At 40.3% G+C, this 20,392-nt stretch overlaps 1 protein-coding gene across 5 annotated transcripts in view; it reads left to right on the top strand.

The window, feature by feature from the left end:
• WT1 (WT1 transcription factor) overlaps window positions 1-20,133 on the top strand; it is a 31,770-nt gene extending 11,637 nt beyond the window's left edge. For 4 of the 5 annotated variants that reach the window (XM_042837343.1, XM_042837346.1, XM_042837347.1 and 1 more), the window contains 5 exons: window positions 5,917-6,019; window positions 7,329-7,479; window positions 14,204-14,293; window positions 15,378-15,470; window positions 18,790-20,133. In XM_042837343.1, coding sequence (XP_042693277.1) covers window positions 5,917-6,019; window positions 7,329-7,479; window positions 14,204-14,293; window positions 15,378-15,470; window positions 18,790-18,911 — 559 coding nt within the window. In that variant the 3' untranslated portion in view covers window positions 18,912-20,133. The remainder of the gene's footprint in view (window positions 1-5,916; window positions 6,020-7,328; window positions 7,480-14,203; window positions 14,294-15,377; window positions 15,471-18,789) is intronic. The other variant, XM_042837344.1, reaches the window with a different exon arrangement.
• The last annotated feature ends 259 nt before the right edge of the window (window positions 20,134-20,392 follow it).

A 20,392-nucleotide genomic window follows, 5' to 3' on the forward strand; every position in this document is an offset into this window, starting at 1 on the left:
TGTTTGCTGATGGTATTCTGTGGTACTTGGTTGGGAAGCTGGGACCTGGTTGATACTGCTGCAAGAAAGCTGTGGGTCCTCACATCCCAGATGTCTCAGAGTGGATGTCATAAATCTGCAGAAACTTTTTCCATCAGCTTCTGCCCTTGTATTACTTTTTTATTTGTACAACGTGGAAAATCCTATTGCCCTTCATAATAGTATTGCAAAGGCAGTCCTCACAACTTTAAAATCCTCTGATATTGTGACATGTTCTGTATAAAAGGGACATAGAAATAATTTATACTGAGCAGGAAATGATATGGTATGATAGGCAACAATAGGCACATAACCAATGACAAGGCTTTGTAGAAATATTGCATGGTTTTATCTTCAGCTGCTTGAATGAGAGCTGTAAGCCGTATTTCTGACATTAACCTGAAGTCATATATAAAGCCAGGGAAATGCAGTGGCTTTTTTTTTAACCTTTAGCTTCTGCTTGTGTTTTGAATGATCAGTGTGTTTGAAGGACATTTGTACACATTCTGCTTGCTCATGTCCACTGGAAAGAAAATCAGTGATGATCTTTAAAACTGCATCTAAAACAAGACAGGGAAAACTTATTTTGTCTAGGAGTGAATTGTAAAGGTTTTTCTGTTTCCTATAACAGCATTATTAGTAAAATATGGAGGTGTAAAACTTCCTGCTCAGGGTCAGTTCTGCAGTCAACATGGATTTGAGATGGACAGTGACCCATTGTCTGTGGTACTCCGTTTTCCCTTCCCCCTGATAGCTGAGGGTCTCATTTTGAAGGGAAGTGTTGGGTGAAATCCTGATTCTACTGCAGTCAAAGTAGGAAAAAAAACAACCCTGAACTGTTGAAGTCAATGAGAATAGGGTGCCCTGAAGTCCAGTGCCTTCCTCTCCAGCTGGTTTTCTCATTGAAGATGGCAGAATGGCTGCAGCATAGTGAAATAACATTTTTGTGATGTTCATTGCCTTGGAAAGTAAGATAAAAATGCAGCTTTACAGTCCACGCTCCGTGATGGTGTTAGACACAAAACAGGCAGACACATGATCTTCTGTATAGCTAATCAGAATCTTTTTGCTGTCTCCCTACGTATTTTTCCCAGGGTGTTAGGATGGTAAATATTTTAGCAGAGGGAATTAACTCTACTTCTCTTCCTTTATGTTCTGTTATCAACGGGACTAGCCCACACCCTCACTTCGCCTCATTTTTGGCTCTGTTTCTAAACCCTAAAATTCCTGTTCTTGCATTGAAACACAATTAAATCGAGGCTTAATGTGGTGCCTGTTTTATGTAATCTTGCTTTCTGGCTTTTTTTATTCTTCCAAGTCTGAATCTCATGAATCAATTTGTATTCGTGTTTTCATCTGAAATTTTCTAACTCTTCTCAGTGTGCCCTGAAGCTTCCCTTTTTTGGTTCATGAAATAATAATAAGAAGCTTAACTCTACAGATTAAGCTGTAACTGGTTTATACATTAGACAGACAATTTCAGGTTAACAAAGTAAAAATGGTGTGAGAGAGAAATTGCAGCTTGATTATTTTTTTTTAAATATTCAGATTAGAATGTCATCTTTTATGAGTTTTTTTTATAACCACTTAGATTGATATAACTCTCTAAAGCTGCTCTGTTTTTCATCACACATTCTCATCAGTAAAACCTTCATTTTTATTAATCTTTGTACGATGTGTACAACTTTGAGATTAATCATTTAAAAGAGCTACTCTCTGGGTGCTGGGGATGCGCTGGGCTAAGGGGAAATGCAGGCCCTTCTAAGGACTCTGCAACACTGTTGCTTGCTTAGCATTTCACCTTGCAAGCATCAGTCTTTGTTGCCCAGTTATCTGGAATTGCATTGTGTGCGTATGTTTCCAGGTCTGTTTCTGGCTGCCTAGGACCAGAGGACAAAATATTGAGTTGCTGTTTCACCAGCTAACGTGATGAATTGCAAATATTCGTAGTCCAGTTCTGCCCGTGTCCTGTTCCCATTGAAGTTAAAGGGAATTGTGTATTTACAAGCAGAGGCAGAAACAAACTGTGAAGCCAAGTCCTTCAGTCTTTACTCAGACAGAAATTCCTGCTAGATCCTGACAGGCCAGTTTGGCTGCATCCAGCCTTACTTAGCTCTTGAGTCCTTTTAGGACTTGTGGAGGGACTGGTCTAGTGTTTCTCCCAAATACAGCTAAGCCTTACTAGGCTTTTTTTCCTTTTCCTTCCACTGCCCGTGCCCTGGTTACCCCCCGGCCTCAGCTGAATTTCTCCTGGGGCTGCTCAGCCCCCGGAGCTTTGGCCATGCTACCAGCTGTGCTCGGGGGCACAACCCTGGGTGTGGGGGGCATTGCCCGAGCAGCCCACCTGCGGGAGGGAACGTGTGGGCCTGCTGGAGAAGCCTCTCTCTCTTGAGGTGTCAATGTTTACCTGCCCTGAACTCTCTCAGCCCATCTGAACAGCATGGCATCATCTCTAACATGCCATCTTTTTAATTCACAGTGCAGATGCTGGTAGAGGATCTGAGATGTGCAGTGCAGCCATCGTAGTGCTTTGCTGAAGGTGCGGAATGTTACCTGGTCTGGAGAGTGCACTGGGACAATTTTTTGTTATTACTTGTATAGATCTCATGACCTATGTGCATGAAGCATTTTCTGTTTGTTTAAACACAGAATGCCTGACACGAAAAGTTAAAAGCTGAGGGATCTCCTACCCTCTGAAGATTCTCATTTACTCGATGTACTGGAGACATATATCCATCAGTTACTTGCATCGCTCGCATGCAATCATTATCTTTTGTAGGCAGTAGATGTTTGAGTTCCAGCAATGTATTCAGGAGATTTATGTTTGCTGCTGGAGCTTTTATTTTAGCGTATCAGCTACAAGCATTATAAAGCAAGCCTGCTGTGTGAAGCATAGCATGTGTTTTGTGGCATACATCATGGGTACACAGAGCCAAAAAATCTTATTTCACAGTAAGGTTACTACTGATGGAAGGTGAAGTTCAAGAAAGCAGTAGGGGGGGCTGGTTTTGAAACCCCCCCTTCAGCATTCACGTTTCTCCATTCGTCAGGAGGAGCAGTCACCTGCTAATTTCTATCTCCACAAAGAACGGATGATTCCATAGTGAATAAATATCACCTTAAGCACAAAATCTCACTGTTTTGCGGTTATCATCTTATGACCAACCAACCAGCACTGATGAGATGGGAACCATGATTCCTGCTTGCTAGAACATTTCTCAAAGAGAGCTGTTTAAATAGATGCCTCTTCAACTCTTAGTGTTCCATGTGTCAAGAAGCTCTGAAAAGTTTTTATCTTCTAAGCGTAGCAGTTTTGTGTATAGCTATAATGAAGTATAATTAGAAATAATGGGGGGAAATACAAAAAAGGCTGTATGTTGAGGAAGCCATCCCAAACATGCAATGACAGCTGAGGAGGAGAACTATGAGTGACTCTTCAGGGCACTGGCAGGCTCTCTGTTCTGTTTCTTATTCTTAGGAGGAGTTACTGCAGAAGCATTCAACACTGGAAGTTGGAAAATGTGAATTTGGAGGGGAAGTTAGGTTGTGTTTGGTGCCATTTTACTATATGTTACTGTTTCTCCTTTAAAGTTTCAGCCCTGCAAATTCTTCTTATCTGAGTTGGTGTCTCAGTTGGTAGCACAGGAATGGAGTGATAACACACACAGCTACTCGGGGTAACTAGAGCTGGAGTTCATATTTAGCCTTTATTTGTTGATACATTACAGATCAGAGATGGTTTCAACTGCAGGAATTCCTCCTTACTGATATGCAATGTCATCAAATTTCTGTGTTAATTTGTAATTAACATGAGTATCATGATGGGCTTGGTTCCTTTCAACTTCTTTTTTATCAACTATGGGTTTTGCTGCTTTTTGAAAGGGTGGATAAAGCAGGACAAGGGGAAATGGTTTGAAGTTGAGGGAGAGGAGATTGAGGTTGGATGTCAGAGGGAAGTTCTGTACTGTGAGAGTGGTGAGGTGCTGGAGCAGCTGCCCAGAGAGGCTGTGATGCCCCGTCCATCCCTGGAGGTGTTCAAGGCCAGGTTGGATGGGGTCCTGGGCAACCTGGGCTGCTATGAAATGGGGAGGTTGGTGGCCCTGTGTGTGGCAGGGGGTTGGAGATTTGTGATCCTTGAGGTCCCTTTCAACCCTGGCCATTCTGTGATTCTGTAAATGGAGAGGAGAATTCAGTGCCGGTGGGAAATGCGAGTTGTGCAAATGTTATTTGTATTATGGAACAAAAGGCCACATCTGGACCCTGAGCAGAGAGGAGAACCTGTTTAGTTAGAAATGGTATGTGTCTAGAGAAGTGTTTAATGCATCTAAATCAGCTCACAGTATATTCCTTTCTCTTATTATTAAAGGTAATATTGCAGATCAAAGATACTTCATCGCCAGCACCCAAAGGCTTGTTTCATTACATCACCTGGTTGGCACCTAAAATTGAAACAAACAGAATGTGCTTTCCTAGAAAGTGCAGCCTTTGTTTTGAGCAGCCAGGTGAAGCCAGGATTTGAATCTAGTATTTGAAGCAGCAGAGGACTTGGACTAGAGGAACACGTGTGCCAGGTGGCAGCCTGCAGGCCGCTAAGTGGAGGAATACCGAGGAATGTGACCCAGTGCTGGAGTAACAGCAGTTCACAAGTAGTGCTCCCTTCCTCTTTAGCAAAGTTCACAAACTGTTGAAACATCTCCCGCATTCCAGTTCCACTGGCTGTTCTGCAAATCACTTAAGAGGTTTAAAACTTCCTTGTAATTCTACTCTGCACATGAACTTTGAGTGAAGAGAAAGGAAGGCACAGTGAAACAAGAGCCTGGGCCTCAGGGACCCCTTAAAATTGCTATTGCAAGCATTTGGCAAAGACTGGGATAACATCCTATGTATCCATCTTTGTCCCTAGCTCTGTGCCCTTGGGCTTTGTTCTGGGCTTTCTAATTTCTAGTGCAGTGTGAAATATGAACATTTACTGTTGCTGGTGTCCATTAATACATGTAGCAATGTCCACACTAATCTAACATACTCTTTTAAAGTATATTTATATTATTTCAACATTAAGAAAGCCACGAGCAGGAAAAAAAACCCACCAACCTGCAATATTCCTAATGTTCTAGACAGAAGAGTGTAAGATTTTGAAAAATAAACATAAATGGATAAATATGTGGCTGATTCACCCTGAAAACACAGCATAAGTTATTTTTTAAATTGTCATGTTGCTGCATAAGGAATCCCAACAATGTAGGCTTTTTTTTTTTTTTTAATAAAGGGTTAATTTGTAATGCATCCTGCAAGCTGATACGTGGGATAAATAGTTTGGACACTGATTTGTAATCTCTGTTTATGAGTACATGACTGCTGTTCTTATAAATGTCATCACTTGCTTGGTAGTATCTGGTAATATCTGAGTCATGAAGTGCTGACAAAAATCCACTGCACTTAATGTGAAACTTGAAGCATTTTGCTCATTCCAAAAGATATTAGCAATAGTCAGCCCCACATTTAGCTGATAAATAATGTGTACATGTGCACATGACACAGTTATGCTGCTATGTGGATTTTTCCCCCTTACCTAGAATCTTTGTGGAAGCACATCAGAGTTCAAATCATGAAGTGTTTTTTCTTTTTAATTCGTCTTTTTTTTCTTCTTTTTTTTTTCTGGACAGTCTTAAAGAATGCTGATAGTTGTGTGCATGGAGTCTGTGCACCATGCTATAAGGGAGCAGGTCCACGTGAAGGTGGAGCAGGCTTCCCTCGGCGAATTCCTCTTGAGCTTGGATATCCTGCCTTTGAAAGCAAACTCTACATATGTTAGCACCAAGTTAAGAAATTAAACCTCTCACATGGAAAAAAGTACTGAAAAATATTTCATTTCTCCATTATTCCTTTCTTTATTTGCAGCCATACGACAGGATATGAAAATGAGAACCACAGCGCTCCCATGTTATACAGCTGTGGGGCCCAATACAGAATACACACCCATGGAGTTTTTAGAGGCATACAAGTGAGTATAGTAGGGCATTATTCACAGAGAAGTAACACTGCTGCCTGTCTGTAATGTTTGTTTACTACCTTACTAGTATTTATGAATTCAGCTTTGATTTGAGTTTCCCTGTGGCACTGAGAAATGGTTGACATTAAGTGTTGTGACTTCACTGAAAAGACTGAAGTAAAATGTAAGATTTCTTTCTGACTCAGTAATTTAGGATTATTTCTAAAAGATACTTGTGAGGCAGTATTTCTTACCAGCTGCTCCAGATGGTCCAAAATAGATTCAGCTTGCAACTTCTAGCTCCAGCCACTTTGCCATGTGGAGCTTGTGCTACAATGGACTAAGTCTGATAACTGTGTAAGAAGGTGCTAGATGACATTTTGCTTTTAAGCATTCCAAAGCTTTACACATTTCCTTAGAGCAAAAATAATATAAGAAGGGATTGTTTCCTAATGATTAGAGAAAATATTTGGAAGGAATTTTTCATTCATGGAAGTGAATTTCCCCTTTTTCTGGCACAGTTATATCATCTATAAACACCACTGTAAAAGATACAGCTTCTTAAAACCGATGGAAAAGTCGTCATGTAACATTTGCCTCCTATGTGTTGCTCTTTCTGTGTAATCAGCGTAGATGGAAGTTTTCAGATGGCATTTTTTTCTCCTTTTTCTGGTCTGTATTGGTTTCACAAGTCACTATTCAGTAGCAAACTCTCAGAAACAGGTTTGTGAGCCAGCTTTTTGCCCAGTAAATGAAAGTAAGCAGCTGACATGCTTATGGAAGCTCGCTGTGTCAGGAGGAGAAGATGGTCTTTGGTGGAACATTTGGTGGATGATGGCCAAAACTCACTGAAGCCAATCTGTTCACCAGCTCCACCAGTTTTTCTTCTTTGATTTTTTAACAATCTGTATTAACCCAATACATTTATTTGCCTGCACCTTAATTTCATATGGATATTTGATGTTATACAATGTTAGTTTAGCTAATGCTCTTATCTACATGGCAGTATGTACTTAAAACTATTTCTTATGCCAGTCAGTCTTACTTCTGTATCTGAGGTCAGAATATTTAATCCTGCGTATAAATATAAATGAGATCATTTTGAGTTCACTGTTTCACCTTCATATAATGTTAATGCTCTGGAAATAGCAGGTTAAGATACACTGACGTTGTCTTTCATTGAAATATAAGTTACTGTTTGCGGTGTGGTGTATTTAAGCATTTCTTGTCATGGAGAAGTGCCTCTGACTGTTTGCCTTTCGATTGCTGAGCACGAGCTTGTGAACATTCACATCACATTAGCAAGTGTGTGGCATTGCAGGACGTGCGACGAGTGCCAGGCGTGGCTCCGACCATCGTGCGATCAGCAAGCGAGACAAATGAGAAACGTCCCTTCATGTGCGCATACCCCGGCTGTAACAAGCGATACTTCAAGCTGTCCCATTTACAGATGCACAGCAGGAAGCACACTGGTAAGTGATGGCATCGAATGGCGCGCATCGTGTTACGGTGGGCAGGGGATTTTGAAACAGCATGCGGTGCAAGAGATGTTCTACCAGCTCAGGGGCAGGGAGACTCTATGGGTTGAGGGGTGTGCGTGCTCTGTCATCTGGGCAGCCCCTCTTTCGGATGCAGAAGACTGTGAGTCTATTGAAGTCAAACATAGAGCAGTGCTGAGAGCAAGTCAATCACCTCCCTCCCTCTCTTACTGTTACAGGGCAGCATTCGGGGCTGTGATTTTTATTTTTATTTTTTAAATTTAGAAGCATCAAAGCTTGCTCCAATATTTAACTGTCATTAGCTATGAAGAAGTTTCTTCTGCAAGAGCAAGTGAGACATTTACTATAATCTCGTCTCCCTGTATAAACCTTGTCTGGTTGGGGTCGGACGCAGGGATTGGCAAAGGAGCATATTTGCTGTGGGATCATCCCATGAAGAACTGAGCTAGAAGCCAGTAATTTGTATGGTAAGATCTGAGTTCTCTCTGAATTCAGGCCATCCAGTTTGCATCTGAAAATGTGGAAATAAAATGCCCTGCTGTACCCTGCAAATGATTAAAAGGGACTATTTCTCCTATGTGAAGATTTATTGTGTTGAAAATATATAATGATAGCTTTAGATATGTTCCTTATGCACATTTTTTGCTGCTCATCACATTTCTATTTAGACAGCTTTCTGTGCTAATTAGAAACCTGTGAATAAAATCTGTAAATATGGATGTTCAGTCAACACTGACAGAAGATCAAAAGGATGAAACAGACAACAGACAACTGTTAAGACTTAGCAGATGACAGATATTTCATTAAAAATGGTTGCACACTTTTCCTTTTGGATATCATATGCTGACATTAGTTACTTGCATACAACAATGACAGGAAAGAAATGAACGTTACAAAGCATTTTTTATTTCTGAATATGCAAGTCATAAAATACACTGACAGAGATCTTCAGTTTTGCTAAAATTACAGATATAATTTAGATTGCAACTGGAATTTAGTCTTTAGAGCCAAAGGTCTACAGAATATTTTCTGTAAATAAATTTGAAACAGAAAACAATTTGGAGATCTTTTGGGGTGCATTAATGGCAGTATTTTTTTTAGTATTCCTAAACAGTTCTGAATCTTTCTCATAATCACAGCTTCTTTCATTCCTAGCTTGATTTACTCTTTACCTTAGCAATCACAATCGTTGTTTCTGTATTTTATTCCAGTTAGTTGCTTGGCTTTCACAGTATTATTTCTGGATGCCCCCACAGGAACTTCTGCTTACATGGTTTAATATTATTATTATTATTATTATTACTATTATTATTATTAAACTAAAGAGGATATCAAGCATTATATAATCTAGCCGTATAGAGTCACAAAAGCCCCAGACAAGATATAGAATAGGACTGTAACAGTCTAGCATCCCTAGAGAGACTTCTTCCCTTCTATTTGAGGTCATAAAGAGCCCTTCCTTCTCCTTTGGTGGAACAGAAGAGAGAAAAACATTTTTTTTTCCCCTCAGACATCTCTTTACAGATGTACCCAGATCCTTCTGCCATTATATTGTGTTATGTTGACAATAAAACTTGTTTTTTCTCCATTGAACCTTTGCAAGTTGCTTTCTATAAGTGGTGAGTTTGACACCCAGAGTTTGGCTTTGCTGATAAAAATGTCATGATAGATAAGACTGTGTGAACTTCCAAGGTTGCTTGAAGCTAAAGAGAGGAAGCAAGGGGAAATTGCACTACTGGTGTGAGTGTTGCTTATGTAATTGGTTAAATTGTGTGGCTGAGGCATTCAGGTTTAGGACCAGAAAGGAGTTTGCCCCTTTGTCAGAGTGGCAGGGACAGTTAGGTTTCCATCCTCCAGCTTGTTGCACGAGTACTAGCCATTTCCTATAAATATTATCTAGAAATTTCACTTACTCAATTCCAAGCTGCTTGTAGGTACATAAGACATGATGCCCTTCATTTCTTATATCTTCTTGTAGCCTGTTATTCCTAGCTTTTATGAGTGCTTTGTGAGCTGTACTTGTGGGAGCATGTGGAGTGGATAGACCCAACACTTCTGAGTTAACACATCTTCTTGGCTGCGTGGCACAGTGGAAGGTGTGGATTTGGTGTCCGTGTGGTCCTTGCCAGTGCCGTGCTCTTCTGTAATCCTGGGCAGCTGAACTGACGGTTTGTGGTGCAGAGCCATTTCCAGCCTCCTAGGTAACTTCATGTCTTTCTTTATCTGACCCTGATCTATGGCTTCTTGTGGAAAACCTCATCGTTGAAAGAACATGCGGCAGTGGCACGAGGCTGCACCAGGAGAGATTCAAACGGGACATTAGGAAATGTTTCCTTATCGTGAGGGTGGTCAGACACTGGAACAGGCTTCCTAGCAAGGTGCTTGATGCCCCGTGCCTGTCAGTGTTCAAGGGGCATTTGGATGACATGCTGTAACCTTTGGTTAGCACTGAAAGGGTCAGGCAGCTGGACTTGGTGATACTAGAAGTGCCCTTCCTACAGAGCTGTTGTCTCCAAGAGCAGATCAGTCACTGCTATGAGGAATGTGTGTGTTTTGTTGGTAACAGTTACGATTGCGACAGTGCACACTTACCATCTTTCTGTTCTCCACATCTTTGGTTTATGTGAGGGGATATCTTAAGTGACCAGTGTGATTAAGATGAGGCTGCTGGTATATGTTGATAATTATAATTAAGATGAAGCTGCTGGTATATGTTGATGATTACATAGCTGTGTCTTAGGCTCTCATGTCACTTTCCTGCCTGTAACACAATGAACTCCATTCCATCCCACTGCTCTAGAGTTCACTGCAAAGTATAGAAATTGGGTTTGCTGGAATCAGCATACTCACTTAGCTGGAAAGAGGCTGGTGAAAGTAATGCCTAGTACATACTACATCTTCTTCCACTCTGGTGTTCTAATGGGGAATCCTGACAAGCCATTTTGAGGTTAGAGAACTGTCAGATAGTAGCTCAAGTGGAGGATTGTTTGTTTGGGATCCCTCTTTACAGCCAACATATTTTACTCATTTACTCACAGGATTTTACTCATCCTTCTGTAAGGTGGTCCTGTGTTCACTCACGGGTTTGAAACCCTTCCCAGCTTTCTTAGTATAGTGGTAGGTCAATTTTTTAATTACGGACACACAATTTGAAAACAAGCTGTTCCACATACCTGATATTAGAAAAACAGATTATATCATTATGAAATAATGTTCACTTTTGCTTATCTTTTTGTTTTCTCTCATAAATATTTGCAGAGAACTTGGCTCATCAGATCTCCCATTCACTGGTTGCAGTATTGCAAAATCAAACAGGGCCCTGCCACACAGAATTGGTTTCTGTAAACTGTTTTTACCACTAAACAGGATTTTTTGTACAGAAAGTACTCTGCCTTATTGCTGGGGATATTCTTCAGCCTACATGTGCTCAAGTGCAGGTATCAGTTTGTACAATGAAGTATGACAGTGTGTAATTAAGAAAGTAAATACTTTATGTGGCAGGCGATCGCTATTGGAAGTGAATTTCTGAGGCTCTGGGCAGCACAAATAATGCAGATAAGTAACCAATTTCTTGCTAATCATCTCAGAACAATTTCTTTGCTTTGACTAACATAATATCTTTTCTTTATGGCATGTGTGCCCATGCTGCTAAATGCCTTACAGTCATTAACACAGTTCATCATTACAGTACCTTTGAAAGACAGAGCTCTATCTTCTGTGTAGGCAGAAGATAAGTGGGTGCTGTTGTGCTTGAGTTGGGAACTGCACAGACCCCTGAAGTGGTAGTGCAGTAACTTATATGATAGCACTTTTTGTCAGTGTTGCTTTGGAATAATGAAATAATCCCGTTTCTGTGGAGTGAAATAAGATTATTTATGTGTTTAAAATTTGAGATCTGTTTTTGCAAAAGTAATGAGATTGTCTCACACCTGAGCTCTGGTGTGAAAATGACAGAAAACATTACCTATAAATAACCTGTACTGAACAGAAAAACAAAAGTTTTCTGAGTTTGCTAAAGCAAACTGTGTTGAACAGAAACACATTAGTGTGCTAAAGCTGTGATGATGGGCATTGTGCTTGTTTGATTAGTTGGGTGTAGAAGAAAAGCAGCTGAAGTTGGTGAAGTGAGTATAGACAAGCTTTCAGATACTCATTAAGACTTGCTGTCTTCTGTTTCAAAATTGGCCTCCTCTCCCCATGTTCTCTGGTTAGCAGCAAGCTTCTGCTCTTGCTGTGTGCCTTAATGAAATGAAATGATTATGAATATTTGTGCAACTGCTGCAGCAGTGGGAATTTCTGTTTTCCTGTGTGTCCGTGCAAATTAATTTGCAGCAGGGATGTGCATGCTTCCTCTAGGTTGAGTTAACCTGCTTTGAGCAGAAAGGTTTGTTTTATTAAGTGTATTTATTGCAATGAATGCAAAGGCTGATTCAGACTTGTTCTGTGATTTTTGAGCTTATTTTTCTCTAAATATTTTTCTGGATAGCATTCCAGTGCTGCTGTTCCATCCTTCCTCTCATTAGACACAAAGCTTTGCCCTCCTTCAGTAATAAAATGTACGTAATCGTGGAATCCTTTGAGTCACAGGTGAAAGGACTGGTGAAGCTCCATCTTCTCCTGTTTTGTTTTGAAATTGTATATGGTCACATAGGAAGGTGACAGTATTACGGGATATTTTTTGTACATCGAGAGGCTCAAGCCTTTTACTGGAGGGGCTGTGATAGGTGGAGGGAAACAAGACACTGGTCTAACCCCTTTCTGCATAGTGACCTCATGGGGCACCAGCAGGTTTCTAACAGGGGACGACTCGGTGATCCTGTTCTTGTGAAACTGACTGAAATTAACTGCTATGTGGCAGCTGGCTTCAGCAGGCTTCTTTCTTGACACTGGTTGGCATGGAAGATGTAGAAGGAAAGAGAAGTTAGGCTTTATGGCCAAATATTGTGTTGCCTCTTGTTCATTTACTGTTTGTTTTCTGTAGCGTCAGTCATATCTCTGTGTAAGCATATTGGATTGATTCCTTTAAAAAGTACATTGCTTCAATTTGTCCTTAATTTAATCATTTATATTTCAAAGTACTTGAAGAAATTCTTTAATGCAAATGCTAGCAGACCTGCTGTACTATTTTATTCAAAGACCTCCTTAACTATCTTCTGCATTTACACTGCAATTAGCAGACAATCATCCTATCACTGCATTCTGCACTGCTGACATTTCCCCTCTTAAATCTGCCAAAGGGCAGAATTCCTTGGAAGTAAGTGGTTTCTGAAAAGCAGGCACCCCCCTGGGAGCCCTTGTGGTCAAAGTGTGCGGAACTATTTCAAACACCTGTGGCAACTTTAATCCTTGATGCTAATAAATTAAGCGCAGCAGACGTGGAAGTTGTCCGCACCTAGGTTTGAGAATCTGTAAACTCCTTTGGGTGATTGCCACAGGAAGTCAACTTGTTCTTGCAGATTTAGCTGCTTTTGTGAAATCTTGATTCTAACCACATCGGTATGAGTTTGGAATTTCTTAATTTGCTGCTTATGTTCTTACCTAGATCAGAAGGCTTCTGCTTTAAACTAAGATAGTAACCAAAACCACAGCTCCAGTGTCTTCAGCTGATTTTTGTTCTCTAGATCCTTCGTGCTGTGTCTTTGTTTTGTATCTCAACTTTCTACAGTAGACAGAGCAGATCCCAGCTGTTCTGATGTGCATCTTCCAGATAAAACATGGGATTGGCCGGCTTTGCAGTGAGAGGTGTTTCTTCGGCCTTTGTGCTCAGTGAGGCTTCTCTGCAGGGCTGTGGCACTGGAGACAGATTTGATGTAGGTAGAAGTGCAGTTATATCTTAGTCTCTTGCAGGATTGCAGTGTTGTGCAACGGGGCCTTAGACTAGATGATAATGAGATCTGAAATGTCACGCAGCTCCTCCTGTAACAGCACACAGATTAGGGTTTTTTTTTATGCTGAGTGAATTCTCACAACTCTGTGGTATGCTACGTTCCAGCAACCTTTCCCACTTTCCTCAGGCTCCTCAATTGCTCATTTCTTCTTGCATCTTTTTGTGTTTGGTGAGTCTTTTTGCTTTAAAAAAAACTTTTGCCTTTAAAAGCTGAGTTCACAGCCTTGCCTGCAGGAGGTGTGCAGCAAAATTCTATTTAGAATTGCCTTGTGGAAGATACATCATTTGATTTTTGAGGAAGAATGCATTGTTTTGTAGTTGAGTTTTGCTCACTTTCTTTAATTCATTTAGTGTGATGAAAATTACCACATAATTTACTTAGTTTTTGCTTGAAAATTGATTTAGAGCAAGCAGCCAGTTGTTCCCTTGTACGAATTACTTTTAGCTGGAACCATTGGCAAGGGTTTCTTGTGGATTCCAAAGAAATATAGAAAAAAAAAAACTTTTCTTTTTCAGCAGAAAACAGAATATCTTACAACCTAAAAGTTCTCATAGCTTTCATCTAGTGGACTGTTTTTTAGAGTGAACAGATTCAAGAACGGTGACAATGTGGTAAATTATGCCAGCCTTTATCCACTGGGTCCAGCATAGTTGTATGGATCTATAGCAATTGAGGCTGTCCTTCCTTTAAATTGCTTTAGGAAGTGGGGAAGCCTACATTTCTTATGGTAGTGCATTTAATCTGCTGATTCTACCTGACACGCTTCCCACTTTGGCCACATTTTCAGCTAAACTGTTTGTACTTTGCAGGTGAAAAACCATATCAGTGTGATTTTAAGGACTGTGAACGAAGATTTTCTCGTTCAGACCAACTCAAACGGCACCAAAGACGACACACAGGTAATGCTGGCAGTGCACCTGTACTGCTTAAAAGAGTCCATATCTCTATTTAAATTGGAATCCAGAAAGTGTACTTCTAGACTTCTGATGTATCTGCTAATGCACAATGCCAGTAGTGACAAATTATTAAAGTTCACTTTAGGAGGGGGTTGTGACTGTGTTGCGTTTCTTTGTTGTTGGCATTTAAGCACTACTTTGATTGTATGTGTGCCCTTTTTATCCTATCACCATCTTTTGAAATAGATTTCTAAATGAAACTGCTTGCTATACAGTATTCTGATGTAATACATCTACTGTTTTTTAAAGCCAGAGAGCTCTGCAAGGAAGAGTTGCCAGTGAGTAACCAGATAAGTGCTGCTGTAGATGTTCTGATGTTTGTGTGGCAATGACACTATGTGCAGCATGAAAGGCTGGTGAACTTACTGGGCACTTCCATGTGGAAAGCAGAAGGGAGAAGGAAAAACCATAGCAAATAAAGTACCTAATTCAGCAAGACACTTAATCTTAGATTTCAGCCTTTCCAGAAGGGTTCTAGGAGTAGCAAGGAGAAAAACGTCGAAGATCTGGCTGGTTGGATTATACTGGAGTGCAATTGACTAAGAATAGCAGGAAAGTGTATAGCAGATGTTAATGTGCAGTGGAGAAGGCAGTAACAGTCATGATCAGGACTGAGCCCTGCCTACATTCGGCAGTCCTTCTTGGTGAATCACTTACTAGGTTATCATTTACTGATATTCTGAGACAGCCAAACTATTCGTGAGTTCATTCCAAATTCATCAACATTTTTTTATGCTTGATATTTGTTTGAAATATCAAGACAGCCCATTTCAGCACTTCTGGAGTTCTTGGAGGTCTAGATGAACAGGCTAGACAACTGCTCTTCTTAAAATCACAGAAAAGGAGATGGTGATGACCATGGCCCCCTGCCTGGGAGCTGGAACACGAGTGCACCCTGCGTGGGACACGAGAAGTTCCAGAGCAGGACCACAAAAATCCAGACTTCTGAAAATTCAGAAATAGCTGATGTCATTCAGCCTTCCAAAAGGTGTTGGGTTCTAAAAATAGATTTTTTTCCTCTCTCCAGGTGTGAAACCCTTCCAGTGTAAAACCTGTCAGAGAAAGTTCTCCAGATCTGATCACCTGAAGACTCATACCAGGACTCATACAGGTAAAACAAGTGCGTAAACTTTTCTTCACATTTATATTTCATTATTCTTTATAAGTTTAAAATAATATTGTTGTAAATTACATGATTAGAAAGTTTCTTAACAAGTATTAAATGTTCTAAACATCAGAAATAATTTCAGAGTGCACTGGCTTGCCAGTGTGACTATATTCCCTAAATATCACGGTCACTTTTTGCAATGGGATTTAAGTGACTTTTGAAACTATGCTTTCTTTTTTTTTCATGAAATTTCAGCTTGGTAAAATATATTCTGTTAGCTATAGTGAAATGAACATCATGGCCTCAGCCCACAAATGTCAACTCCATCTATTGTGTTCCCTGAAAAAAACTGCAAGAAAGAAATTTTAATTCCAGCTCCAGCTGAAGGTCTGTAATCTAAAGCATTCATGCCTACCTGTGCTTCTCCTAAGTGTCACTTGAGCCTAATGCAGTGTAGCACGGCAAAGATCTTGCTGCTGCTGCTTTGTAATCTCTCCAGAAGATGAAAGGAGTGCCTCTTGCAAATTCATATGGACAGACACTGAAGTAAAAGCTTACTCAGATATTCAAGGACCTTTGTGCAGAAACTATATTTCATAGCAGTACATGGAAAAAAAAAAAGCAGGCATTTTAGTCTACTCTGCCCTCAAGTAAATATAAACACCATTAAGAAGCAACTGCAATGTCATCTGTATTGTAAGCTTTAGAATTATTCTTGTGAACTGACACTTTCTGTTCCCTTCCATTACATAGGCAGTATTTTTATGAAGTAGTTGTTTACCAAGCATTTTGTCATGTCATTAGACATCACAGTATTTGCCATACTGAGTTTAACCTTTTAGATTCAGTTTCTCTACTGAATGACAAGGAGCTTGAAAATCCTTTTTCCTCTGCTAAGGATTCTTTCTTCTCTTCATGATCATAAAAACACATATTAAAGACTTTCAAAAATAAATGAGAAATTTTCATAAAGGAAGCAATTCATCTAAGAATAATGGCATTTTCTGTGGCACCAACTAGATAAATGCATCAAGCAGTGGCAGTATCAACATTTGCAACTTGCAGAAGCTTTGTAGCTCATGATGAACTGTAGGACCTGGGTTTGGTGCATGTGCACGAAGAAAGATACTTTCTTAATCATCAAGAGGTAACGTTCTCATGGAGACAAGATGGCAAGTGGTTGCTACATGTTAGCAAGTTAGGAGAAACTACATTCCCCTTCCCATTTTACCACTAGCTGATCTGCTAATTCAGGGAAAGACTCCATACTTTCCTGACTTCAGCAATTTTTTTAGCCTAAGCCAGCTAAATCAGTGAAGAATCACTTTCTCTAGTGAAACTGATCTCCCCATTTTACTTCTTCCTTGCTCCACGCAAATCCAAGCCCGCACTTCCCTTGTTGCTGAAAGCAGCCCTTGGGTGCTGATGGCCTCATAGCCCCTCTCGCTGAGGTTCTGTGTGAGCTCTGCAGCCCAGTTGCTCCTGCTGTGATGATGCTCCCATCGGCAGCTGGATGTTGTGCTCTTCTGACTGTAAAACACACATAACCTGAGAGGAACAAGCATGAGTGATGGCTGGCGATTCTTCATGTCCATCTTGCCCTGTAGCTTCATTCCTTTCTTTTCATGTTCTCTAACTCTTACAACAAAATAATTAACTTGTTAACTTGTTCCATGTTAAATTTTGATGAAGCATAGTGCAAGTGACTTTTATCTGTTGTGGGATTAAATGTAAGTCAGTTCTTAAACTATTTGCTCTCTTGTCTCCGCAAGCAAGTTTACTGTAAAAGCAATCTTAGCTCTAAAAAAGCAACAGAAGAATCCAAAACAAAAGCTCCACACATCCATATACATTTTTAGCAATCAAAAAGTGATTCTGGAACCTGTACAGGGAAGCTGTAAGGTAGTTTGTGCCCAGCCCAGAACTAATAGATGTTGTCCCTGTCATGAGTGGACAGTCATACTGCTTATGAAACAGCAAAACTGCATGCTGCTTTAGTGGTGGTGCTTTGGTGAAAATCTCCACAGCTCACATCAGGTCACAGGATGATATTGCAAATGCAGCTGAGATGAAAGAAGACCACCTGATACAATCTGTGATTTTTATCAGTAGCTCTGGCAGCTTTGTCCTATACTGTTTTATGCACTCGTGAGATGGTTGATGCTTTTGCCAGCATATATGTGACATGGATAAAATAGATTTTACGTAGATTCCCCTGCTTTATGTGATCTGTCTATCTCATGGGATTTTGCAAACAGAAATACACAACTTTGGTGCCACTCCCAGATTCCCAGATTTTTGCCTGAATTTGGATGTATGTGAAATGTACAAAGTGTGAGGCAAAGAAGAGAAGAAGATGGTTGGATGAGCTTGAACTACCTAGCCCAGGTGTCCTGAGATGGAGAGTACGAGGTGTGTAAGATGGCATGGAAGAGTCCTGTCCCAGAGCTGAACCTACTATAAAATGCTGCATCTATCTTGAGCTGGGGGGAAGAAAAGGCAAGCCTAAAAGAAACAGGAGTCACCGGGCACTGCTCTGAGCTAATGAAAGCATTCCAGCAGCATTCCTGCAGCATCAGACACAAGGCCTGAAATTCCACATAATGTTGTGAAAAATCGAGACAGCAGATTAAACTGTAAAAAGGTGATGGCATTTCTTGTCAAAATTGCAACCACTTTGCTTGGGGTCATTTTTAGTGGCTATTATTTATACTCGTGGGAATGTTATAAAAATACTAGGTATTCTGGTCCTTTAAAATCTCCTGCAGGAAGGAATCTAGACAGTAGTGGGAAACTTTCAGTCTGGTTCAGCAACTTCATATTGACTGACCACTCACCCTCACCACCCTCACCATCACAGAATAACTTTGGGCAAAACTTACTGAGCTCGCAGGAAAAATTCTCCTTGACTAGAGGTCAAGCTCTAAATAATCACTGACAATTCTCCTAGTGACTGATAGTCAAAGGTGTGACCGAAACTTCTGTAGGTGCCAGAGTTACTTTTAAACCAGTTCATCCAAGAACTGAGAGTAAAGTATACGTGACACTAGGATGTTCAGTAAGGGCCTGTCTTCAGGAATGATCCGTTGCAGAATGCAGTGCCTCGCCTGCAAAGGCTGTGGCTAAACATCAGCAGAGTGGTCTGTAAGAAAGCACTGGGTGCTGAGGTGAGCAGTTATTGAGGGCACGGCCACAACCTCTGAGGATGGCCCAGCACACCTTTCCTGGTGGAGATCTGCCTAGCTTCTCACAACGCTACAGAAAGAGAAGGAGCAGTGATGTCCCAGGCGAGCTCTTCTACCCAGTTAATAACAGGGTGTTTTGTTAACAGGTGAAAAGCCTTTCAGTTGCCGATGGCCCAGCTGTCAAAAAAAATTTGCCAGGTCTGATGAATTAGTCCGTCATCACAACATGCACCAGAGGAACATGACTAAACTGCAGTTGGCCCTTTAGGCATTTCAAACAAGTGAATAAACCAGATGGGACATTATGAGCTACTGCAAACTTTATCAGCCATCTTCGATCACCTCTGTCAGAGAGCTGCGGCTGTCTTCGCATCCCATTTGACACAAGTTAACTAAACAGTAGGATTCTGCTCAGCTTCCATTTCGACATTCAGAATTCCCTGTTCAATAACTTCAAACTTTATTTGCAATTTCATTAAAAAACGAGCAAGATTACCGCAGTTTCAAGATTACTCTAAACTATGCTTACATTCTGTAGGTGTTTCCAGTTTCCTGTTCTTATTTTTCCTTGAGCTGTTCTAGGTGCATTTTACTGTACTCTTTTTAGTCCCGCTGTGGGTAGGGCGAGTAGTGCCTGTTGAAGGTAAGCTTCACGCTTACTGCTTTTGAGCACATGCTGAAGTTTCCAAATGCTAGAACCTCTATCCTCACAAGATGAGGCAGAACAATCAGCTGAGATACTTTTTGTAAACTTTGTAGTTGTGCTGCCACAGGGCAAACTTTTAAACTTGGAGGCAATGCTTCTGAATTTCACAAATCAACCCTTTTTTAAAAGAACTTATTTCTGGAGCAGCTAGAGCTAGATGAACGAGAACTTCTGTATAGAAAATAAGAATCTTACCATTAAGTTAACTTGTTTTTTAAATAATCACATAATCGATCCCCCCCAAACTGTTTTACTCATCAAATAGCTCTATTTCTCTCTCTCTCTTTCTGTTTTAATGTATTTGTTTGAATTTATTCCATCGTGAGATGCGCAGATCTCCTTTACACAAAAGTGATTCCAATCATTGTAGACATTTGGGACTTGTTTACAATGTAAAGCCACACTGGTTATGTGGCTAGCAAGCTGTATAAACTTAAAACTGAACTTTTAATGGGGCTGGTCCAGGATCTCCATTAACAGATTACTCTTAAGATAAGTAACTTAAAAAGACTCTTTGTCAAGTATATGTGAAAAAGACATTATTAGTGTAAGGAAATATATTGTTTCAGGGTTTTGGGAGGAGGGGTTTATTATTTACTTTTAATTGCTTGAAATTGTGTGTATATATATATATCTGATAATGTATTGCTCTTAGACATCTAAAATTAGAAACTGTATAAATATTAGATGCATCACTGTTCTGATGTTGTTGCTGTTACAAACTATTGATAACACTAAGAATGTAACCTGCATTTTTCACTGAGCTTTCAATTAAAGCCCATTCAAAGAGAAACAAATGAGAGTCCAACAGATGTCTTGTTTCATGTCTGGTATTAAATTTCAAATGCCCTGTCCAATAGAATCCTTTTTTTTTTTTTTTTTTTTTTGTATATAAAGGTACCACCAGCACTGATGACCACTAGTTAACCTGTCCAGGTCTTGACCACAATTTATCCATCTCACTTGGGAATCATACTGGCAGCAGAAAACAGTGTCAAGTTTCATATTGCGCTATAAAACAGTTGCTTCAATCGTTCGTCTTC

The sequence above is a fragment of the Centrocercus urophasianus genome, unplaced genomic scaffold, assembly GCF_019232065.1.
Source record: "Centrocercus urophasianus isolate 14NV4802_14NV808 unplaced genomic scaffold, USGS_Curo_1.0 seq_7, whole genome shotgun sequence".
Lineage (NCBI taxonomy): Eukaryota > Metazoa > Chordata > Aves > Galliformes > Phasianidae > Centrocercus > Centrocercus urophasianus.